The 26,002-nt window shown below is 46.0% G+C and overlaps 1 protein-coding gene across 1 annotated transcript in view; it reads right to left on the bottom strand.

Annotated features, from left to right (window-relative positions):
* LOC138265325 (PHD finger protein 13-like) overlaps positions 1-26,002 on the bottom strand; it is a 112,660-nt gene that overhangs the window by 17,659 nt on the left and 68,999 nt on the right. The window contains exon 4 of the mRNA XM_069212946.1: positions 6,809-8,078. Coding sequence (XP_069069047.1) covers positions 6,809-8,078 — 1,270 coding nt within the window. The remainder of the gene's footprint in view (positions 1-6,808; positions 8,079-26,002) is intronic.

Raw genomic sequence — 26,002 nt, 5'->3', positions numbered from 1 at the left:
CACTTTGTTATGGCATCCGGCAATTCCCCCATCTCTCTGTCATCGTCAGATGAAGACAGATCTTGTGTTGGGATTGGAACTGGCGTCTGTGGTGGTACAAGCAATGGCTGGACCCCCTGATTAACCGGAGTAGAAGGAAGAGGCACAGAGGGCGTCATAGAAGGTTGCTGTACTTCTGAGCCAGCTGGTAGAAACCACCTTCTGTAGTCATCCAATATCAGTTGTAAGTCAGCTATGAGCGATCCCGGCAAAGAAACCATCTGATCCTGATAGGGATACTGCTGTGGTTGGGAATAAACTGAGAGTGGATCATGCTGTATGTCCTCCTCTAGATCCTGGCACTTCACATGTAATTCTGATGGGCAATGGGCAATCCCAAACTGGCCCTTGTCTTCCGAATCTTCCTGTTCCAAAAGATGTGTAGGTACCAACGCTGATACCCTACTTGGAGATGTAACCAGTGGCGAAGGTAAATCAGACTTCTTATGTCTGCTAACTCTCGCCGATGGCATCACCAACGGCACCGTCGACGGCAGCGCTGACGGGGACAGCACAGACGACGGAGAAAGTCTCTTAGACGAGGAATCGGACGACGATAGCAGCATCATTGACGGTCTCACCAGCAGCATCGTCGACGGAGGAGAGTCAATGGGTATACTGATCGTCGACGAAGTGACCGCAAACACCGTCGTCGATATGAACATCATTGAAGAGGAAGCAGCCGTAGAGACGTAGTCAACAACGAGGCTGTAAACACCTTTCGACGCGGTCATCGACTGTGTCGTCGTTGCAGATTTTCCAGATGGCTTCTTAAAGACATGTTTTACCACAGGAGGTGGCGTTGGAGGCTCAGAAATGGCTCTTTTGCTGCGTTCTGAGGAGACAGAATCTTCCTTAGAGTGTCTTTTAGGTGAAACAGAACTCCTGTGTAGAGAACTGGAAGGACTGCCAGCTTTAGTAGACACCCGTTTGGTCTTTTTATGAGCTTATTTAGGTGGATCCTCAGAATGGTGAGCTTGAGGAGATCTGCCTCTTTTGTGTAACTTTCTTGATGAAATGATTGTCAGAACCAGACACTGGGTTCGATCTGGATTTCAACTTCTGGAGCAAAATCAGTAGCCTACCCTCTCTGTCCTTGAAGGTTTTGTTAGAAAAGATTCTGCATACCTTGCAGTCTTTGGCTACATGGTCAGGATAGAGGCAGTAAATACAGTCTTTGTGTGGGTCTTCAAAGTGAAGTCTTTTCTTCCCACAGGTTTTGCAGGCTCTAAAAAGACTTTTATTTTCCTTATCTGACATGTCGAATTTTGAGAAAATACAATTCCTTTAGGCTAAGTAAGAAGATGACACCTTACTTGCTGAAGAAATCCACTTTCTTTGAAGAAAAAAACAGTAGGGATAGACTTCTCTGGAGATTTGACTGAGCAGAGCTCAATGGAGACTCCCTAGCACGAGGTGCGGTAGAAAATCTGAGGGAATGGAGCTTCTCTCAGGAGGGTTCTAGAGGGAGGGGAAGCCTGATTGGCTGGGACTTGCTTTGGTCCTTTTTACTCTTAGAGACAACGGTGGGCTACTAAAGTGAATGCCTTTGGGCCTTTTTTCATTGCAGTAGTTTCTATATTGCTGTTTTGAAGTACTGGGGGCTCCCATCACTACGACGGGGAAGGATTCAAGCATGCAAATCTATGAAAGTTCCAATACTGGAGTAATTAGCTTTTATTAGCAAGACACCACCGAAGAGATAAGACTTTTATAGTAGATAGACAATGCTCTCTCTGTCCCAGTGGGAGTACAAAGCGCTTCTTATTAGACAGACCACAAAATCACCAACACTTAATGAACTAGGTTTTCAGAGTCCAATATCTTGGAAATCCTAGACTTGCTGCCAAAAAGTGTTCAAAATGCAGAAGAAATGCATAACGTAGTGAAAACATTTGAAGACCAGTGACTCAAAGTGTGATATCTTTTGTGGCAATGTAAAGGTGGCCAACAAAGCAAAGATGAATGCATTCTCTACCAGAAGAAGACAATGTCTTGAGGGCACTGGACAGATCAGAAAGGTATATCCTCATTGGCTGCACATCCTTTTTCTCAGCAATTTATCATTGTTTTCAGGTCACCAACCGCTTTCTTTTTTACGAGAAGGAGGCCTTGAAGCCAGACTTATTGTGTTGACCTCAAGGTTTGAGTGACCATGAGAAGCCCAGCTGACTGCCTTGAGACCTTGATGCAATATTACAGCTCCCTTGCAACTCAGTGATCCAGTTGGCCATTTTCTGTTTTAAATAGCAAATAAGGACCCCAAACTTGGTTCACCTTTGTTTGCAGGGGTTGGACAACATGAGGAAAGGAGCTGGTGAAGAGTGATGGATAACAACACAGCATGGCAATACCGAAGAAATCAGTGTTGTCCAGCCAAAGTAGCTGGTAGGAGAAATAGCCAATAACTGCAATCCACCAGTTGTCACTTCACAAGAAGCCCACTGGATGACAAAAGCTTTAGCGCCATGAAATGACAACACGCCAAAAGACAGTGATAACAAATTAATCAATAAATAAATAAATATATACACAAATATTGGGGGTATTAAGAGGGCATCCCCAGTCGCTGATTAATGTGTGAATCTCAACCTTAGACACAGCACCCAGGAGTAAATGTGCATGTTTCCCGCTGGTACTCCTACAATCACTACACTCACGTGCTGAGATTTTGATGCAGCCATGTGTGAGCACATTGATGTATTTCACTCCCAGCCCACACTGACCTCAGAAGTATGTTACGGAGTGAATGGTCCGTGGATATGGGGCTTTATGATGTCTGGAGGAAATGCATCATGAGGATAAAGTGTACCCTTTCCACTCTACTACTTACAAGGTCTTTTCTCTGCTGCTGATCTACACTGAGTGCAGGCATGCAAATCTAGTATCAAACATTTCAGATCATTCTCCAATTGTGTTAGAGCAGGGACATGGGTCGGTGGGGGGGATTTGGGGAGAGTAATGGGGGTGGGGCGATTGGGGGGACGAAATTTGGTGGGACCTGGATTTGAACACTGCATGGCTAATGGATGTTAACTTTTAAACATTGTCAAGGAGGAAACTAAGACCTACTTTGACATTAATAATAGATCAACATCAAAACAGTGCACCACGTCTGGTGATAGGTGATGAAGAGGCACACGGAAGAGGCACAGGGATGTGGGGTGAGTTGGGCTTCCTAACTGCAAAGCGCGAGCTTGCCCATTACTGAATAAGTAAAAACATTAGTCCAATCTCAGTATGGCCAAAGCGAATGGATAAATGTGCACATTTAGACTAAGAAGTGCACTGAGTCAAAGTATGTCCCGAAAAAGGTGCAGAAAATATGGGCGCCTGGGCGTCAATAATATGATCTTGCTAATTATGTGTAAACTATCTGTAGACTAATGCCAGATGATTGCTGTGGTGAGGGTAGGAGATCCCGGACTTGGCAGGTCATATATTTGAGAACCTTTTGTCTAGACACTATTTGTGTGCACTGAAGATGTGTGCAACATCGTTAATATTTTTTCGTTTTATAGTTGTTCAGGCAAAAACTAATAAAAATCAGTTTATCAAAAAAACTATGGACATACATACACACACATATATAGGAAGGACTGGGACTGATAATTGGGCTGGACCTGGGGCAATTCAAATTGTAACTCTTGGTTAAAGAAAGATAGGTACTGACATTTCTGGGTTCCTTAGTATTCAGCTTGACACTCAAGGCACACAAAAGAGGATCCAATATTACAAGAGATGACAAGATGGAAAATCAACTAATTAAACTCACAAGGGCTGATAGTGAAAAACAAATTAGAACCAACCAGATTGTCTTTATGGGCATAACAATGAGTGACAAGGGAGAGAGTCAGTTGTGGCCTGTAATGATGGAGTTCAGGGAAGGAAAATTGCAGGGGCAGAGGAGGTAATGGGGTTCTCCTGCCCTGAGGCATGGGTTAGAGAATGTCCAAGAGCACCATAATCACCTGTCCCCAATCTGAGGGGCAGGGGATGGTGGAGTAAGAAACAGCTCAGTCCATGTACGCTGGGAAAATAAAAGAATCGCAGATTAGCAGGCATGGTGAGGGTAATGAGTACGGGCAGTCTCAGTGGTCTAATTGAGAGTATCTGTTAGACCTGTCAGCTTTTGGTTTGGTATCTCCTATACTTTTTGCTTCTCACCTCCTGTTTTTGATCCTGTGCTGAATTTCGTGGGCTTTAGCACTCTGGGCACTTTACCACTACTGACCAGTGCTAAAATTCAAGTGTTCTCTGTCTAAATTGGGTTTCCTCCATGATTGGCATATTTGATTTACTAGTAAGCCCCTCGTATAGTGCACTAAACGTGCACAGGGCCTGTAAATTAAATGTTACTAGAGGACCTGCAGCACTGATTGTGTGTTTTACATGTCCTGATAGTGAAATACTGCAAAATTCGTTTTTCACTATTGCAAGGCCTATATCTCCAATTAGATAACATGGGGATTGGCTTAAAACAGCCTAGTAATTTCCCATTGGGTGCAGATAGAGTTATGGAGTTTGGATACTCTAACAATTTAAAAATCCATCTTTTAGTGAATTGGTTTTTACATTAAAGTGGACATTTTCTTGCTTAACCATTTTGTGCCTCTACCTGACTGTGGAATACACGTCTGAGTCATCATGACAGATGGGTGAATTCACTCTAGGCAGTCACACAAAGGCAGCTGAGGTGTGATCTGCATATCCCGATGGGTCTTCATGGGCTAGAGTGGAGGGAGGAGCTGACACTTTCACCTGAATAATGCAGTGCCTGCTATTACAAAAAAGCAGTCTCCTACACCCCTGGAGTGCTTCTGGGACCATGGCAGGAAAGGCAGGGTCTTGTGCACTACAAAGACTTTACTTTGAAGTTTGCTTACTTTAAAGGCAGAAAGGAGTATAAGTATTGGGCCTCTGAGACCACAACTTCAGAACACTTCTGGACTGAGGATATTCTGCCATTCTGCCAGGGAGAAGAGCTGGATACCCGAGGGAGACCTGACACTCTGCCTGTCACTTTGCTGTGCTGGCCTGCTGCTTCTACTTCTGCCCTGGGAGTGAAAGAACTGTACTTTGCTTTCTACATCCCACTTTCCAAAGTTCTCCAAGGGCTTGAACTGAGCTTGCCTCCTTTTGTGAAGTCTCAGGGACATCAAAGACTTCATCTGCCACTGCCTGTGCTCTTCTGCTGGGAGTCCTGACTTGCCACGTGGTGCCAAATCCAGTCCCTGGGCCTTTGGAAGTGGAATCTGGTGACCTAAAGAAAATCCACACATCGCGGCCGTTGTGGCAGAAAAACTGACGCAGCGCCTGCACTATGGTTGCAAAATTGACGCAGGACCTGCAAAATCGACATCACCAGCGCCATTGTGGATCTATTGTTGCTGTGCGTCTGGATTTTCCACGCATCATTCCTGGGCATCAAATCATCATCAACTTAAGGAACAGAGTCTGCAAGGCTGGAAATATCGATGCATTGTTGTCCTGCGGGAAAAGAATCGATGCATTGTCTATGGGGCGGGAAAAGAATCGACACCCAGCCTCAATTACAAGTAAGGAATCAACACATTGTTTGGTTTTCTGATGCATCACCTCTTATGCAGCTTTATTTTTTACTCACACCAGGTACTTTGTGCTAAAAGACCACATCCATTGATTCCAATGGATTAAGACTCAATTTTAAAAACTGGAATTTCTTGTGTATGTTGGATTTTTGTTGTTTTGGTCTTGTTTTACTCCAATAAAATAGTGGCTATTTTTCTATACTGGCGTGGAGTACTTCTGTGGTGTTTTCAATGTGTTACTGTGTGTATGTGTATAAATACTTTACACATTGACTTTGGGATAAGCCTGCCTGCTTTTGCCAAACTACCAAGGGGATGAGCAGGGGTTATCTTAGGTGTGTGACTCCCTTACAATGACTAGAGTGAGGGTCGCTACTTGGACAGGGTGTAAACTGACTGCTAACTAGAGACCCCATTTCTAACAGTATCAATACCAGAGGGCACTTTTATTTCATTTGTTTGCACTGGTGAATTATGGGGGAGGCGATAGAGACCTGAAAAGCCTCCTCTCCACGGCCCTTTTTTCACCAACCAAGGAGCCTCCTCCTCTTCTTCTTCTTAAACGTCTCTTGCACCAAAGAGGAGCAGGACAACAACTGGGAAGGAAAAAGCAGGAGCGAACACTTGTTTTGATGGGAAATATTGATGGTGTGCCTAGTTTCCGATTAACTGTTGAGGCAATGTATAGCACACTCTGTTTCAGAGTCCCCTATCGACTCAATTCTCAACCAAAAAAAAGAAAGAAAAAAAAAACTTTTCCTGTGTTGTGGAGTTCACTGCTCAGTGAGGTCTACCAGTAAGCCCCTCAGGAAGACAAACAACTGTAGCAATATGTAAAGGTTTTATCCCTAACCACAGACCATAGGGTGCCCAGGCTAAATTAAACAGAGTGATAGGAGGTGAAATCCAGTATAGTCAAGAAAAAGGAGCTAAAAGGGCTAATTGTATAGTGGTACAGAGCTGTATAGAAGCAAATACGTATAGCCCATGACACTAAGGAGGAGAAAAAAAAAGTCAAGATGGTGCACCTGAGCAGGGAAAGGTTGTTCACATACATATATACACAGTACCAGTGTCACAAAATTATGACTTTTAACTATAGATTCAAATATAGGTCCCATCATTAGGTGGCAGAGCACACACAAGTTGAAAGTGGAAGAAAGGATGTAAAAAGCATTTGAGTTTTGTTTTGTACTTACTGTTTAGCCGTCGTGAGCTGGACTCTCTTCTCTGTGACTTTATTTCTGGATATCTCCACTCAACATCTTTCTCGTTCTCTATTTCTCTTCTAGTCTTTTCCTGCAGCGTCTCTTCACATTCCTCTATCCGCCACTTCTCATCTAAAGAGTCAGGATTCACCATCACTTCTGACACATTCTTTGGCGGATCCCAAGAATCCACCAGATCTCTGAGATTTGTGAAGTCCACTGTCGCTTTTGAGTCTTTGGATTTCAAGACGTCCTTGGGTTCCTCGGATTCTTGTGTTCTGTCAGAAACCTTGGATTCAATTATTTCTTGGGGGTCCTTCAATTCTTTCACAGTTGGCTCAGCATCTTTGGATTCCACCAGCCCCTCGGATTCTTTGGGCTTTAATGCCACTGCCTCTGGATCTTTGCCATCTACCATAACTTCCACAAGGTTGTTGGATTCTACTAACTTCAGAGAATCATTGGAGTTTACTGAAAATGTTTTTGGCATTTTGGAATCTACAATTGTTTTCTCAGGACATTGGTACAGAACAATTTCCTGGGGGGCTTTGGATTCTGTTGCAGTTATGTCCCGTATTTTGGATTCGGCTACAACCTTTTCAGGATCTTTGGACTGAACCATTTGCTGAAGATCTTTGGATTTTTTTGTCAGTGTGTCAAATGTCCACTCTGTTGTTTCAGGACTTCTCACCCCTTCCTCTTCTCCATAACAGTGTGCTGTTGCATCCTGTTCTTTAATAAACTCCTGTAAGAGAGACTTGGGCTTGAAGACTTCAATGGGGCTAGCTGGTGTTTTAAACCCTTCGTCTTTCGTTTCAAGTGCTCTTGGTGCAGGTATTCCCTCAATACTTGACAGGGTAGATGCTTGAGGTTCAAGCCATACAGGCATTTGTAAAGGGATATCCCTCTTCTGCACCTTGAAATCCCCTCCATTTTTATGGCAAGACATTTTTTTCGATTTCTTATCAGTCTCATCATCCATGCCAAGTTCTTTCGTAGACATTTTCCTTTTACAAGATTTTTCCAGCTTCATCTCATCAGGACCAATGGCCAACAGTGATGCTGGGAAAGTTGGGCACTCAAGGAGCAGGCTTTCCGTGCCGCCCCGAGCCACACCCATCTTCTGCTTGACAATTTTGTTCTTTTTTCCTGGATGATTGGCATGCGAGTCAGAGGAGTGGGAGGATGCCCAACTGTCACTGTCCAAAGTGCTACCTGTGCTGTTCCGAGGGCTGCGACTGGTTCGAGTCCATGGCTCATGCTGCAAGGGAAAAAACTTTGTTTAGCATCTCAACAAACCCTTTTATGAGCTTCAGTAAAAACAAGGTTTTTCAACATTTCACATGGGACGAGAGGAGAAAGCAGATTAGGGAGTAGTCAAAAGGATGCAAGCCCACATTGCTTGGGCCCTTCAGATGTGCAGCCAGAGGCCCACACACCATCCATCAGCTAATAATGGTATGTGTTGGGCTCATTCCACAACGTTTATGTGCATACATGTGGGAATTTTCAGCATTAAAAACGAGTGACTGCCTCCCAAAATTGCATTAGTAGATAGGGAAGCAACCTCTGGGAAGAGGCTCATCAATTCTAATAGCTATCTAAGCAGAAGAATAGACCTGTGGTTGTTACTTTATAAAATATAAATTGTGATGCAAACAGCAAACGGCCATGAGGTCTAGAATCCACAGACACTGCAGATAACAAGAACATGGTTCAGGATTCCCAGGCATATAGCCTATTCTCTTAAAATGACATGTTTTAGGGCCTGATTTAGAATGTGGTTGACTGGTTACTCCGTCACAAATGTGACGGATATTCCATCCACCTTATTACAAGTGCCCTGGGAAATAATGCAAATAAGGCTGGCAGAATACTCGTCACGTTTGTGACAAAGTAACCGGACTGCCAAGTCAGACTAAATGTCCTCAGGAGGTCAACTGCACAAAGCAAGACTACTTCTGGAGAAGTGTGTTCTCCAATACACTCTGCCATTGTAATATAGTCTTTAGCCGTGACCACACCAAAACCACTCCCATCCTAGCAGGTGTCCACTTGTCATCTCCAAGCTGCATCCTGATATGATCCATACATATTATCACAGGGTGTTTACTATTGTAAAGCATACCTCAAATGTATGCATCTGGCTCTACACAAGGCATATCTGGCTACTAAGCAAAAGAGCACTGTAGAGTGACAAGAAGCAATACGATGCCACACCAATAGGGTGTGTACTGGATGCCTCTATTCATCAGGGGCCATACAATGGGGCTAAGGAAGAGGAGTGTGAGTGGGATGGCGTGATAGTGAGCAGAGGAGGTGTGATCATTTGGCAGCCATAGGACATTCGGCAGGTTGGCTGAGAGAGAAAGAAACTGTAATACATGTTTTGCAGCCCACAGAGATGTAGATTCACAAGTTGTGCCCTTTCAGGCCTTTTATGGTTCAGTCAGTATCATTAAAGTTTGTTTTTCTTTAAAGTTTGTTTCATCTTTGAATGTGAAAAGAATGACTCATGATCGCATCCCCAAAACTCACAGTGCCTCACCCTAGATTTTGACATTTTCCTCCTCAAAAGCCTGGTGATGTGTGTATGAGCGATAAATAAAAATTTAACTGAAACCATTATAGAAGTATTTTGTCCAAGACCAAGCAACTATTCTCCTGCCCAAGGGGAGATGGAAAGTTTCTATGAATCTATTACACCACAAGCAGCAACCTGATTGCTTCAGGTGAGTAATGTTTTCCATTTGCAGCATTTGTTGTTCAAGAGCACATGCTCTGCATACATTGAAAAGCAGTACATATCTCCATTTGAGCTTGTGCAAAGTGGTGGAAGTAATAGAAAAGCGTCACTTGAAGAACAATCTGGCCATCTAAGGCTTCTTGTCTGGCCTGTATGTCAAACTAAAACTGTTTTGTTAATACGTGAATAGATATTCCTGTAGCAGCTTTTCGGAGGTTTGCTAATAGAATGTAACTAAGACAGGCCACTGTAGCTCCCTTTTTTATGAGTAGAGTGTGCTTCTGGACTACTTGTGAGAGTATGTTTTGAGATAGCATAACATAATTGAATACATTTAACAATCCATCTGGCAACCCCCGTCTTAAAAATGGGATACCTAAACGTGGACAGTAATTAATGTTTCAACATTTGGAGAAGTACAATTAAGGGTAATACACAAGGGCTCCTCCAATATCTACTGTGGTAAAGCTCTTACACCACAGGTTTGTAGATTAGTCAAGAAAAAGGTAGGTAGATCAACAGACTAATAACTATGGAAAGGAAACACAACTAGAAGCCACGGATGAATACAAAGTATTATTGTGTCTCTGTCTACCTGCAACCTGCTGCTAAAAGTACACTTATGGCAGAGTAGTTAAAAAGTATTTTTTTGACAGTGCATTTACTGGTCCCAATACACTGAGCTGCAGTAGTGCATATTGCTCTTACATTTTGCAATGCTTTCGTCTGGTAGCTGTAAATTTACCAAAACCTGGGATTTCAGGCACCAAACAGATCTGGAAGTGAGATGCAGAAACACGTAAAAAGGATGAACAGCTCTTGCAACAGTGAGAACCAAGGCTGAAGGTCTACATGGGAGCCATGAAGATAACAGTCGTCGGTGCCAGGGGCATTTTGCAAACTACATACTATAGCTCTTAAAGCAGGGGAAAGCGTATGGGAAAGTCCCTGATTATTCTATTAACAGAACAAGCCATAGTGACTTGGGTTGTGGGAAAGGCATGAATTTAGTATTATTCTGTACTTGTACGTGGTGAGCTAATGGATGTTATGGGCCCTTCACTTTTGGAAGTACTACTGTAGAACGCACATGTTCATCTTCCATTTGTGAGTCACATGATGTTTTCTGCTCAGGAGATCTGCAAAGCTGTCCACCTCCGCAAAAGGTTTTGCCAGAGGAACTGGATGACAGTGAGCCAATGACAAATTGCTTTTGACAGAGACAACTGAAGAGCTCACCTTGCTTCTGAAGGTAGTGCACTGCATTTAAGCGGTCTCTGAGAACCAGGAACCATCTAGTTGGGCTGTTTTTTATTTTTTATTTGAAAAGTTTGGAGAGCCAAGGTGATCGGCTTTGAGATTTAACATATTGGTGTGCAACTGTGCATTACTCTGTGACCACCTAACTTGAATTGTTATGTCTGTTTTGTAAGCCCTCAAATCCATGAAAGGAATCTGTGTTAATGGTCACTTGTGGTAGATGATCTAGAAATGATCTTGTAGGAAGTTGGCTCTGTATGTGCTATTTCAAAGTAAGGAATAGCATGCACAGAGTCCAAGGGTTCCCCTTAGAGGTAAAATAGTGGTAAAAATAGATAATACTAATGCTCTATTTTGTGGTAGTGTGGTCGAGCAGTAGGCTTATCCAAGGAGTAGTGTTAAGCATTTGTTGTACATACACATAGACAATAAATGAGGTACACACACTCAGAGACAAATCCAGCCAATAGGTTTTTATATAGAAAAATATCTTTTCTTAGTTTACTTTAAGAACCACAGGTTCAAATTCTACATGTAATAGCTCGTTCGAAAGGTATTGCAGGTAAGTACTTTAGGAACTTCAAATCATCAAAATTGCATGTATACTTTTCAAGTTATTGACAAATAGCTGTTTTAAAAGTGGACACTTAGTGCAATTTTCACAGTTCCTAGGGGAGGTAAGTTTTGATTAGTTTTTCCAGGTAAGTAAGACACTTACAGGGTTCAGTTCTTGGTCCAAGGTAGCCCACCGTTGGGGGTTCAGAGCAACCCCAAAGTCACCACACCAGCAGCTCAGGGCCGGTCAGGTGCAGAGTTCAAAGTGGTGCCCAAAACACATAGGCTAGAATGGAGAGAAGGGGGTGCCCCGGTTCCGGTCTGCTTGCAGGTAAGTACCCGCGTCTTCGGAGGGCAGACCAGGGGGGTTTTGTAGGGCACCGGGGGGGACACAAGTCCACACAGAAATTTCACCCTCAGCGGCGCGGGGGCGGCCGGGTGCAGTGTAGAAACAAGCGTCGGGTTCGCAATGTTAGTCTATGAGAGATCTCGGGATCTCTTCAGCGCTGCAGGTAGGCAAGGGGGGGATTCCTCGGGGAAACCTCCACTTGGGCAAGGGAGAGGGACTCCTGGGGGTCACTTCTCCAGTGAAAGTCCGGTCCTTCAGGTCCTGGGGGCTGCGGGTGCAGGGTCTCTCCCAGGTGTCGGGACTTTAGGTTCAAAAGAGTCGCGGTCAGGGGAAGCCTCGGGATTCCCTCTGCAGGCGGCGCTGTGGGGGCTCAGGGGGGACAGGTTTTGGTACTCACAGTATCAGAGTAGTCCTGGGGTCCCTCCTGAGGTGTTGGATCGCCACCAGTCGAGTCGGGGTCGCCGGGTGCAGTGTTGCAAGTCTCACGCTTCTTGCGGGGAGCTTGCAGGGATCTTTAAAGTTGCTGGAAACAAAGTTGCAGCTTTTCTTGGAGCAGGTCCGCTGTCCTCGGGAGTTTCTTGTCTTTTCGAAGCAGGGGCAGTCCTCAGAGGATGTCGAGGTCGCTGGTCCCTTCGGAAGGCGTCGCTGGAGCAGGATCTTTGGAAGGCAGGAGACAGGCCGGTGAGTTTCTGGAGCCAAGGCAGTTGTCGTCTTCTGGTCTTCCGCTGCAGGGGTTTTCAGCTGGGCAGTCCTTCTTCTTGTTGCAGGAATCTAATTTTCTAGGGTTCAGGGTAGCCCTTAAATACTAAATTTAAGGGCGTGTTTAGGTCTGGGGGGTTAGTAGCCAATGGCTACTAGCCCTGAGGGTGGGTACACCCTCTTTGTGCCTCCTCCCAAGGGGAGGGGGTCACAATCCTAACCCTATTGGGGGAATCCTCCATCTGCAAGATGGAGGATTTCTAAAAGTTAGAGTCACCTCAGCTCAGGACACCTTAGGGGCTGTCCTGACTGGTCAGTGACTCCTCCTTGTTATTCTCATTATTTTCTCCGGCCTTGCCGCCAAAAGTGGGGCCTGGCCGGAGGGGGCGGGCAACTCCACTAGCTGGAGTGTCCTGCTGGGTTGGCACAAAGGAGGTGAGCCTTTGAGGCTCACCGCCAGGTGTGACAATTCCTGCCTGGGAGAGGTGTTAGCATCTCCACCCAGTGCAGGCTTTGTTACTGGCCTCAGAGTGACAAAGGCACTCTCCCCATGGGGCCAGCAACATGTCTCAGTTTGTGGCAGGCTGCTAAAACTAGTCAGTCTACACAGATAGTCGGTTAAGTTTCAGGGGGCACCTCTAAGGTGCCCTCTGGGGTGTATTTTACAATAAAATGTACACTGGCATCAGTGTGCATTTATTGTGCTGAGAAGTTTGATACCAAACTTCCCAGTTTTCAGTGTAGCCATTATGGTGCTGTGGAGTTCGTGTTTGACAGACTCCCAGACCATATACTCTTATGGCTACCCTGCACTTACAATGTCTAAGGTTTTGTTTAGACACTGTAGGGGTACCATGCTCATGCACTGGTACCCTCACCTATGGTATAGTGCACCCTGCCTTAGGGCTGTAAGGCCTGCTAGAGGGGTGTCTTACCTATACTGCATAGGCAGTGAGAGGCTGGCATGGCACCCTGAGGGGAGTGCCATGTCGACTTACTCGTTTTGTCCTCACTAGCACACACAAGCTGGCAAGCAGTGTGTCTGTACTGAGTGAGAGGTCTCCAGGGTGGCATAAGACATGCTGCATCCCTTAGAGACCTTCCTTGGCATCAGGGCCCTTGGTACTAGAAGTACCAGTTACAAGGGACTTATCTGGATGCCAGGGTCTGCCAATTGTGGATACAAAAGTACAGGTTAGGGAAAGAACACTGGTGCTGGGGCCTGGTTAGCAGGCCTCAGCACACTTTCACTTGTAAACATAGCATCAGCAAAGGCAAAAAGTCAGGGGGCAACCATGCCAAGGAGGCATTTCCTTACACAACCCCCCCCCAAACGAAAGAGGATGAGACTAACCTTTCCCAAGAGAGTCTTCATTTTCTAAGTGGAAGAACCTGGAAAGGCCATCTGCATTGGCATGGGCAGTCCCAGGTCTGTGTTCCACTATAAAGTCCATTCCCTGTAGGGAGATGGACCACCTCAACAGTTTAGGATTTTCACCTTTCATTTGCATCAGCCATTTGAGAGGTCTGTGGTCAGTTTGAACTAGGAAGTGAGTCCCAAAGAGGTATGGTCTCAGCTTCTTCAGGGACCAAACCACAGCAAAGGCCTCCCTCTCAATGGCACTCCAACGCTGCTCCCTGGGGAGTAACCTCCTGCTAATGAAAGCAACAGGCTGGTCAAGGCCATCATCATTTGTTTGGGACAAAACTGCCCCTATCCCATGTTCAGAGGCATCAGTCTGCACAATGAACTGCTTAGAATAATCTGGAGCTTTGAGAACTGGTGCTGAGCACATTGCCTGTTTCAGGGTGTCAAAGGCCTGTTGGCAGTCCACAGTCCAGTTCACTTTCTTGGGCATTTTCTTGGAGGTGAGCTCAGTGAGGGCTGTCACAATGGATCCATATCCCTTCACAAACCTCCTGTAGTACCCAGTCAAGCCAAGGAATGCCCTGACTTGAGTCTGGGTTTTTGGAGCTACCCAGTCCAGAATAGTCTGGATCTTGGGTTGGAGTGGCTGAACTTGGCCTCCACCTACAAGGTGTCCCAAGTAAACCACAGTTCCCTGCCCTATCTGGCATTTGGATGCCTTGATAGAGAGGCCTGCAGACTGCAGAGCCTTCAAAACCTTCCTCAGGTGGACCAGGTGATCCTGCCAGGTGGAGCTAAAGACAGCAATATCATCAAGATAAGCTGTGCTAAAGGACTCCAAGCCAGCAAGGACTTGATTCACCAACCTTTGGAAGGTGGCAGGGGCATTCTTTAAACCAAAGGGCATAACAGTACACTGATAATGCCCATCAGGTGTGGAGAATGCTGTCTTTTCTTTTGCTCCAGGTGCCATTTTTATTTGCCAGTACCCTGCTGTCAAGTCAAAGGTACTTAGAAATTTGGCAGCACCTAATTTATCAATGAGCTCATCAGCTCTTGGAATTGGATGAGCATCTGTCTTGGTGACAGAATTGAGCCCTCTGTAGTCCACACAAAACCTCATCTCTTTCTTTCCATCTGTGGTGTGAGGTTTGGGGACTAAGACCACTGGGCTAGCCCAGGGGCTGTCAGAGCGCTCAATGACTCCCAATTCCAGCATCTTGTGGACTTCCACCTTGATGCTTTCCTTAACATGGTCAGACTGTCTAAAGATTTTGTTCTTGACAGGCATGCTGTCTCCTGTGTCCACATCATGGGTACACAGGTGTGTCTGACCAGGGGTTAAGGAGAAGAGTTCAGGAAACTGTTGTAGGACTCTCCTACAATCAGCTTGCTGTTGGCCAGAGAGGGTGTCTGAGTAGATCACTCCATCTACTGTACCATCTTTTGGGTCTGATGACAGAAGATCAGGGAGAGGTTCACTCTCTGCCTCCTGATCCTCATCTGTTACCATCAACAGATTGACATCAGCCCTGTCGTGGAAGAGCTTAAGGCGGTTTACATGGATCACCCTTTTGGGGCTCCTGCTTGTGCCCAGGTCCACCAAGTAGGTGACCTGACTCTTCCTCTCTAGTACTGGGTAAGGGCCACTCCATTTGTCCTGGAGTGCCCTGGGAGCCACAGGCTCCAGAACCCAGACTTTCTGCCCTGGTTGGAACTCAACCAGTGCAGCCTTTTGGTCATACCAAAACTTCTGGAGCTGTTGGCTGGCCTCAAGGTTTTTGGTTGCCTTTTCCATGTACTCTGCCATTCTAGAGCGAAGGCCAAGTACATAGTCCACTATGTCCTGTTTAGGCTCATGGAGAGGTCTCTCCCAGCCTTCTTTAACAAGGGCAAGGGGTCCCCTTACAGGATGACCAAACAGAAGTTCAAAGGGTGAGAACCCTACTCCCTTCTGTGGTACTTCCCTGTAAGCGAAAAGCAGACATGGCAGGAGGACATCCCATCTCCTTTTGAGTTTTTCTGGGAGCCCCATGATCATGCCCTTTAATGTCTTGTTGAATCTCTCAACCAAGCCATTAGTTTGTGGATGGTATGGTGTAGTGAATTTATAAGTCACTCCACACTCATTCCACATGTGCTTTAGGTATGCTGACATGAAGTTGGTACCTCTGTCAGACACCACCTCCTTAGGGAAACCCACTCTGGTAAAGATACCAATGAGGGCCTTGGCTACTGCAGGGGCAGTAGTCGACCTAAGGGGAATAGCTTCAGGATACCTGGTAGCATGATCCACTACTACCAGGATATACATATTTCCTGAGGCTGTGGGAGGTTCCAGTGGACCAACTATGTCCACACCCACTCTTTCAAAGGGCACCCCCACCACTGGAAGTGGAATGAGGGGGGCCTTTGGATGCCCACCTGTCTTACCACTGGCTTGACAGGTGGGGCAGGAGAGGCAAAACTCCTTAACCATGTTGGACATATTGGGCCAGTAGAAGTGGTTGACTAACCTCTCCCACGTCTTGGTTTGTCCCAAATGTCCAGCAAGGGGAATGTCATGGGCCAATGTTAGGATGAACTCTCTGAACAGCTGAGGCACTACCACTCTCCTAGTGGCACCAGGTTTGGGGTCCCTGGCCTCAGTGTACAGGAGCCCATCTTCCCAATAGACCCTATGTGTTCCATTTTTCTTGCCTTTGGACTCTTCAGCAGCTTGCTGCCTAAGGCCTTCAAGAGAGGGACAGGTTTCTTGTCCCTTACACAGCTCTTCCCTTGAGGGTCCCCCTGGGCCTAAGAGCTCAACCTGATAAGGTTCAAGCTCCAAAGGCTCAGTTCCCTCAGAGGGCAGAACTTCTTCCTGAGAAGAGAGGTTCCCTTTCTTTGGCTGTGTTGCAGTTGGTTTCCCAACTGACTTTCCTGTTCTCTTGGTAGGCTGGGCCATTTTTCCAGACTCCAGCTCTACTTTTTCACCCTGTGCCTTGCATTGTGCTCTTGTTTTCACACACACCAGTTCAGGGATACCCAGCATTGCTGCATGGGTTTTTAGCTCTACCTCAGCCCATGCTGAGGACTCCAGGTCATTTCCAAGCAGACAGTCCACTGGGATATTTGAGGAGACCACCACCTGTTTCAGGCCATTGACCCCTCCCCATTCTAAAGTAACCATTGCCATGGGATGTACTTTTCTCTGATTGTCAGCGTTGGTGACTGTGTAAGTTTTTCCAGTCAGGTATTGGCCAGGGGAAACCAGTTTCTCTGTCACCATGGTGACACTGGCACCTGTATCCCTCAGGCCCTCTATTCTAGTCCCATTAATTAAGAGTTGCTGTCTGTATTTTTGCATGTTAGGCGGCCAGACAGCTAGTGTGGCTAAATCCACCCCACCCTCAGAAACTAGAGTAGCTTCAGTGTGGACCCTGATTTGCTCTGGGCACACTGTTGATCCCACTTGGAGACTAGCCATACCAGTGTTACCTGGATGGGAGTTTGGAGTGGAACCTTTCTTGGGACAGGCCTTGTCTCCAGTTTGGTGTCCATGCTGTTTACAGCTATGACACCAGGCCTTTTTGGGATCAAAGTTTTTACCCTTGTACCCATTGTTTTGTGAAGAGGCTCTGGGCCCACCCTCCTGTGCAGGTTTTTGGGGGCCTGTAGAAGACTCTTTACTATTTTTAGTTTTGGTTGTCTCATCACCCTTCTGCTGGGGAGTCTTTGTGACCCCTTTCTTTTGGTCACCCCCTGTTGAAGTCTTGGACACCCTTGTCTTGACCCAATGGTCCGCCTTCTTTCCCAATTCTTGGGGAGAAATTGGTCCTAGGTCTACCAGATGCTGATGCAGTTTATCATTGAAACAATTACTTAACAGGTGTTCTTTCACAAATAAATTGTACAGCCCATCATAATTACTTACACCACTGCCTTGAATCCAACCATCTAGTGTTTTCACTGAGTAGTCAACAAAGTCAACCCAGGTCTGGCTCGAGGATTTTTGAGCCCCCCTGAACCTAATCCTGTACTCCTCAGTGGAGAATCCAAAGCCCTCAATCAGGGTACCCTTCATGAGGTCATAAGATTCTGCATCTTGTCCAGAGAGTGTGAGGAGTCTATCCCTACACTTTCCTGTGAACATTTCCCAAAGGAGAGCACCCCAGTGGGATCTGTTCACTTTTCTGGTTACACAAGCCCTCTCAAAAGCTGTGAACCATTTGGTGATGTCATCACCATCTTCATATTTAGTTACAATCCCTTTGGGGATTTTCAACATGTCAGGAGAATCTCTGACCCTATTTATGTTGCTGCCACCATTGATGGGTCCTAGGCCCATCTCTTGTCTTTCCCTCTCTATGGCTAGGATCTGTCTTTCCAAAGCCAATCTTTTGGCCATCCTGGCTAACTGGATGTCCTCTTCACTGGAGTTATCCTCAGTGATTTCAGGGTTGTTGGTCCCTCCTGTGAGGGAGCCAGCATCCCTGACTATTATTTGTGGAGTCAGGGCTTGAGAAGCCCTGCTCTCCCTAAGTAGGACTGGAGGGGGGGAATTTCCCTCCAAGTCACTATCTTCATCCTCTGAGTTGCCATCCTCAGAGGGGTTGGCCTTTTCAAACTCTGCCAAAAGCTCCTGGAGCTGTACTTTGGTAGGTTTGGGGCCCATTGCTATTTTCTTTAGTTTACAGAGTGACCTTAGCTCTCTCATCTGTAGATGGAGGTAAGGTGTGGTGTCGAGTTCCACCACATTCACATCTGTGCTAGACATTATGCTTCTAAAAGTTGGAATACTTTTTAAGAAACTAAAACTGGTTCTAGAATCTAATTCAAACTTTTAACAAACTTTTAAACTCTAAAAGAAATGCTAAACAGGATCTAACACAAGGCCCTAGCAGGTCTTTTAAGAATTTAGAAAACTTTTCAAATTGCAAAAATCAATTTCTAATGACAATTTTGGAATTTGTCGTGTGATCAGGTATTGGCTGAGTAGTCCAGCAAATGCAAAGTCTTGTACCCCACCGCTGATCCACCAATGTAGGAAGTTGGCTCTGTATGTGCTATTTCAAAGTAAGGAATAGCATGCACAGAGTCCAAGGGTTCCCCTTAGAGGTAAAATAGTGGTAAAAATAGATAATACTAATGCTCTATTTTGTGGTAGTGTGGTCGAGCAGTAGGCTTATCCAAGGAGTAGTGTTAAGCATTTGTTGTACATACACATAGACAATAAATGAGGTACACACACTCAGAGACAAATCCAGCCAATAGGTTTTTATATAGAAAAATATCTTTTCTTAGTTTACTTTAAGAACCACAGGTTCAAATTCTACATGTAATAGCTCGTTCGAAAGGTATTGCAGGTAAGTACTTTAGGAACTTCAAATCATCAAAATTGCATGTATACTTTTCAAGTTATTGACAAATAGCTGTTTTAAAAGTGGACACTTAGTGCAATTTTCACAGTTCCTAGGGGAGGTAAGTTTTGATTAGTTTTTCCAGGTAAGTAAGACACTTACAGGGTTCAGTTCTTGGTCCAAGGTAGCCCACCGTTGGGGGTTCAGAGCAACCCCAAAGTCACCACACCAGCAGCTCAGGGCCGGTCAGGTGCAGAGTTCAAAGTGGTGCCCAAAACACATAGGCTAGAATGGAGAGAAGGGGGTGCCCCGGTTCCGGTCTGCTTGCAGGTAAGTACCCGCGTCTTCGGAGGGCAGACCAGGGGGGTTTTGTAGGGCACCGGGGGGGACACAAGTCCACACAGAAATTTCACCCTCAGCGGCGCGGGGGCGGCCGGGTGCAGTGTAGAAACAAGCGTCGGGTTCGCAATGTTAGTCTATGAGAGATCTCGGGATCTCTTCAGCGCTGCAGGTAGGCAAGGGGGGGATTCCTCGGGGAAACCTCCACTTGGGCAAGGGAGAGGGACTCCTGGGGGTCACTTCTCCAGTGAAAGTCCGGTCCTTCAGGTCCTGGGGGCTGCGGGTGCAGGGTCTCTCCCAGGTGTCGGGACTTTAGGTTCAAAAGAGTCGCGGTCAGGGGAAGCCTCGGGATTCCCTCTGCAGGCGGCGCTGTGGGGGCTCAGGGGGGACAGGTTTTGGTACTCACAGTATCAGAGTAGTCCTGGGGTCCCTCCTGAGGTGTTGGATCGCCACCAGTCGAGTCGGGGTCGCCGGGTGCAGTGTTGCAAGTCTCACGCTTCTTGCGGGGAGCTTGCAGGGATCTTTAAAGTTGCTGGAAACAAAGTTGCAGCTTTTCTTGGAGCAGGTCCGCTGTCCTCTGGAGTTTCTTGTCTTTTCGAAGCAGGGGCAGTCCTCAGAGGATGTCGAGGTCGCTGGTCCCTTCGGAAGGCGTCGCTGGAGCAGGATCTTTGGAAGGCAGGAGACAGGCCGGTGAGTTTCTGGAGCCAAGGCAGTTGTCGTCTTCTGGTCTTCCGCTGCAGGGGTTTTCAGCTGGGCAGTCCTTCTTCTTGTTGCAGGAATCTAATTTTCTAGGGTTCAGGGTAGCCCTTAAATACTAAATTTAAGGGCGTGTTTAGGTCTGGGGGGTTAGTAGCCAATGGCTACTAGCCCTGAGGGTGGGTACACCCTCTTTGTGCCTCCTCCCAAGGGGAGGGGGTCACAATCCTAACCCTATTGGGGGAATCCTCCATCTGCAAGATGGAGGATTTCTAAAAGTTAGAGTCACCTCAGCTCAGGACACCTTAGGGGCTGTCCTGACTGGTCAGTGACTCCTCCTTGTTATTCTCATTATTTTCTCCGGCCTTGCCGCCAAAAGTGGGGCCTGGCCGGAGGGGGCGGGCAACTCCACTAGCTGGAGTGTCCTGCTGGGTTGGCACAAAGGAGGTGAGCCTTTGAGGCTCACCGCCAGGTGTGACAATTCCTGCCTGGGAGAGGTGTTAGCATCTCCACCCAGTGCAGGCTTTGTTACTGGCCTCAGAGTGACAAAGGCACTCTCCCCATGGGGCCAGCAACATGTCTCAGTTTGTGGCAGGCTGCTAAAACTAGTCAGTCTACACAGATAGTCGGTTAAGTTTCAGGGGGCACCTCTAAGGTGCCCTCTGGGGTGTATTTTACAATAAAATGTACACTGGCATCAGTGTGCATTTATTGTGCTGAGAAGTTTGATACCAAACTTCCCAGTTTTCAGTGTAGCCATTATGGTGCTGTGGAGTTCGTGTTTGACAGACTCCCAGACCATATACTCTTATGGCTACCCTGCACTTACAATGTCTAAGGTTTTGTTTAGACACTGTAGGGGTACCATGCTCATGCACTGGTACCCTCACCTATGGTATAGTGCACCCTGCCTTAGGGCTGTAAGGCCTGCTAGAGGGGTGTCTTACCTATACTGCATAGGCAGTGAGAGGCTGGCATGGCACCCTGAGGGGAGTGCCATGTCGACTTACTCGTTTTGTCCTCACTAGCACACACAAGCTGGCAAGCAGTGTGTCTGTACTGAGTGAGAGGTCTCCAGGGTGGCATAAGACATGCTGCATCCCTTAGAGACCTTCCTTGGCATCAGGGCCCTTGGTACTAGAAGTACCAGTTACAAGGGACTTATCTGGATGCCAGGGTCTGCCAATTGTGGATACAAAAGTACAGGTTAGGGAAAGAACACTGGTGCTGGGGCCTGGTTAGCAGGCCTCAGCACACTTTCACTTGTAAACATAGCATCAGCAAAGGCAAAAAGTCAGGGGGCAACCATGCCAAGGAGGCATTTCCTTACAGATCTGTAGAGTGGTATATTTATTTTGATCTACCAGTTCCTGTAATGGATGCATTTGCAGGCATGCATGCTGAACCAGAGTGATGTACTTGTGGTCATGTGTCAGACCACAGAGGGGGACTAAAAAGGCTTCCTCGATACGTCCACAGTACCATTAAGCTACAACCCTTTGATATAGGTGATGTCATAGGCAACTACTTTTGCCATCTTGAGATCAGTGTGTCTCCCTTTTTGCTAGACTATCTATACAGCTCCTCCCACCATTAACCTAATCACTAGTAATCGTGCCTGTCGTTTTGGAACTTTGCAGGGTTCGGTTTCCTTTTTTACTGATTCCTGCTCTAAAGATCATGTGTCTGGTCACAGAGAGGGCTAAAACCTCTGTACCCCGAACTGCAGTGCCAGACAGAAATCCTGGTCAGCTCAACTCAAAATGTATGAAACCTATACTCCACAACTTCTACTCACAACACCTAGAGGAAAGGCACAACTGAAATATGCCTCCCAAATTTTCCCTGGGAAAATTAAAACGAATCCGAGACTGGAATCTTAACAAATCAACCTCTTTACTCCCCTAGACCTGCTGTGTTGAAATTAAAGGAAGCCCAGATTCTTAATGTTAGGGGATGCAACACTGGGTAAAGTGGAGCCAACTTTTGAAAGCCAGCAACGACTCCATTGTTGTCAAGGCTTTTCGGCACACACATTTTAGCTTGGTGCCCAGAAACTTCTGGATGTGCAGTAGTTGCAAGAGGGACGTTTCAATTTACAGTAAACACTAATGGGCGGAGCAGTTTGATCATTTGTTCAAAATTATCTTGACAGTACTGTTGAGTTACCCTCTCGAATTCACACTTATCTAAATATAGGTAAACATGACTTCCATTGGCATAAAAACTTTGTGAACACACTCAGCCCAATTTTATGCTTCGCTACTAATGTTTGTCACCTATCATCAGCAGGAAATATTTGAAGTGAATGGGAACATGTAATTTCACATCCTTAAGATTCAGTGCTGCCAGGTTGTTTCCCTGCTCTAGTAGTGGTCTAACTTATTGGAGCTTTGTAATTTTGAGACAGATTGTGGTTATGTGTTTCTTGAGAAGACAACCCCAGAATCAGTCAGCCTCTCTGCCTTCCTGGGGAATGAGGAAGCACAGAGATTGCACTTTCGTCCTCTCTCTGCAGCTGGCACTGATGAGATTGCTCTATTATGTAGTAAAGCAGTGACATCTTTTTAAATTAATGGAAGATGAATTGTGTTTGTTTCGTCTTCCCTGCAGAGCCACCATACCTCAGATTTCGAGCACAAGTGTAAATAAAATCACAGAGGTATTCAAGTGGTGAGCCTGAATAGGGATGAGGGAGAGCCGCATGTGAATATATAAAATATATCAATACTGGAAAACCGTAAGTAACTTGTTTCTTCTCCAGCACTCTATCTTTTATAGATTCACATGCTTGTATCAGACTAGTCAGCAGTATCCCATGAATAATGGTGGTGGGCTAGGTGAACCATACCACCATGAGACACAGACTTCAATATTATCAGTCAACAAAGACAGTGAAATTGTATAAAATCAAAAAAAATACAGCACAGCATGAATGAATCATAACCAGACCTTTAAACTGTTAAACCATTACAAGCGGGAAAAAATACAAAAGATTTGAATTTAAAAACTGCATACTTTATGAGAACAATCTTCGGAGGGTAGCCTGGCCAACCGCTACATCTGCCTTATTCCAGGAATCTAGGCAGTAATGCTTTGAAATTGTATGGGCATTCGCCCAAATCGATGCCCTTCAGATGTCAAGAAGAGACACTCCTGCGAGCAGGGCTGATGATGATGCAACTTTTCGAGTTGAGTGAGCCGTCACCTTCATAGCCAGTGGACAGCCAGCCTTCTCATGACAGAGGACACCCATCGAGCAATGCTAGCCCGCGTCAAGGCTTGTCCGTCCTTGCAGCAGATAAAGAAATGAGCAATTTATTTGATTTTTGGAAAGTTATTGTTCTTTGCAAATAGAACTTCAGACAACGCTTAATGTCCAGTGAATGCAAGGCTCTCTCTGCGGACCAAGATGGATTCAAGAAAAAAGAAGGCAAAATGATATGTTCATTGAGATGAAATGTGGTAGGCACCTTAAGGATGAATGAAGGATTAGTACGTAGAATAACTCATCCAAAAACTGTAAGTAAGGTTTGTTTATAGTGAAATCCTGTATCGCACTAACACACCTGGTGGATGTAATAGTCAACAGAAATGTCACTTTCCATTAAAGTAATTTGAGCTGGCACTTGTGAATAGGCTTGAATGGAGATCTCAGAAGTTGTGACAAGACAGTGTTCAGCTGCCAGAGTACTGGAGGAGGTTTGATAGAAGGACAGGCTCTGAAAAAATGTTTCATAAACTCCTTCACGAGGAGATTGGACCACAAGGACAATCGTCCAGAACATCGTTTGTATCTGGAAAATGCAGCGAGGTGTTTCTTAATTGAGGAATATGAAAGTCTTGTTTTGGCGAGATATAACAGATAAGACAAAAATCGGCTCAGGTGGTGAGGAAAGTGGATGGTAAGACCAGGAAGTACACCATGAGCAGAATCGCTTCCAATTAGCGGAATAACATTTAAGCGTTGCCGTAACTCATGCCTGTTGAAGAATCGATTTACATTCGTCAGCAATTATTAAACTTCCGAATTCAGTGTGTTGAGGAGCCAAGCTGACAAGTTAAGAGTGTGAATTTGTGGATGAACCACTTGGCCCTGGTTCACTGAGAGAAGAGTCTCTGTCGGAGTGAACTGTATGTGTGAGCACTCCGATAGGCTATGAAGCTCAGTGTACCAAAAAGGCCTGGCCCACTCCAGGGCAATTAAAATTAGTCGACAAGGCTCCCTATTCATTTTCTGCAGGACCTTTGGAATGAGCAGAAACAGGGGGAGGGTGTGGGGGGCTGGGGACAGGGGAATGCGTAAGCAAACATCCCTGTCCATGAGAAGTGGAAAGTGTTTCCCCAGGATCCTGGATGAAGGAATCTGCTCGCGAAAACATGCATTTTTTGTTGAGGTTTTAGCGAACTGATCTAGGGTATGATACCCACAAGACTGGAACACCTTTACCAATTCCTTTTGATTAATTTCCCACTCGTAGCATTGCTTGTTCTCTCTGCTGAGGGACTGGGCCCATTCGTTTTTTACTCCTGGGACAGGTTCCACTTTGAGGGATATGTTGTTGGCTATTATTCCCACATTTGCTGTGCTTGGAGTGAGAGAGCTTTTTGAGATACACCCCTTCCCCCCCCCCAACCCTCTCCCCCTGTCAACTTTTGTGCCGACTGGAAAGATGGGCCCTTGATCAACCAATCGTCCAGGTAGGGAAATACCTGGTGACTGGACCTTGGTAGGAAAGCTGCCACTGGTGCCATACACTTGGTGAAAACCCTGGGAGCTGATCTTAAGCCGCAGAGGAGCGCTTTGAACTGATAATGGCACCCTGCCGCCTCAAACCTGACAAACTTTCTGTGCTCTGGCTGTATTGGTACGTGAAAGAATGCATCCATTAGATCCAGGGAAGAGAGAAAGACCCCTGTTATCCATCAGCTGCAAAATCTCCTGCCGAGAAAGCATTCTAAAAGGTTACTTTTCGATGAACTTGTTCAATAACCTGAGATCCATTACCTGCAGACACTTTCCTGACTTTTTTGATCAGAAAGAAGTGAGAATAAAAATTCTGATTACTCTGGCGGTGGGGCAACTCCTTTATTGCGAATTTTGAGAGAAGTAGTCTTATTTCTCTTTTGAGAACTGAAAGATGATGATGGGTTGTCTTCCGAGGAGGAAAATTAAGTTTTTTTTTTTTTACCAGATTCCAGGGTGTGACCGTGGTGAAATATGTCCCACACTCATCTGTCAGAAGATATGAGCTTCCATTGATTGAATAATTTGGTGAAGTGTCGCCGAATTGACATGAGACCATGGTGACAGGGGCGTGCAGAACTTTATTGCTTCCTATGGTTATCCTGGGGTTTTCCTCCTGCTGAAGGGCGTCAACGCCCTGGCTGTCTAAAACATGTGGCAGCTGTTGTTGGCCTGTAGGACTTCACTGGATACTGTGAAGAGAATCCTGACCATAAAGGACTGAAACGTTCTCTGCTGCAAGTTTGCCAGAAACTTAACTGTATCCGTATCAGACTTTATCGACTGCAAGGCATTGCCAACATGCTCCCCAAACAGGAACTCTCCATCGTCCAGTGTCTTGGCCTGCACTTCTGGGTGGAAAGTTGGGGCTTTTAGCCACCCTTGGCGCCTCAATACCGCGGCTCCCGCCATTTGCCAGAAGGCTGTAGAGGAGATGGTCATAGCCACATCAATTATTTCTGATGAGGCCTTTTCACCTTCTACCAGGGCCTCTTTCTCAGGAAGAAAGTCCAGCAGCGCTGAGATGTCAGACCACATCTGCCAGTCGTATCTCCTCAGGATCGCCATGGCCTTGTAGGCTCT

Source organism: Pleurodeles waltl, chromosome 11, assembly GCF_031143425.1.
Source record: "Pleurodeles waltl isolate 20211129_DDA chromosome 11, aPleWal1.hap1.20221129, whole genome shotgun sequence".
Taxonomy (NCBI): Eukaryota; Metazoa; Chordata; class Amphibia; order Caudata; family Salamandridae; genus Pleurodeles; species Pleurodeles waltl.
The sequence above is the reverse complement of the archived record's forward strand: the minus strand, read 5'-3'. Positions and strand labels throughout refer to the sequence as shown.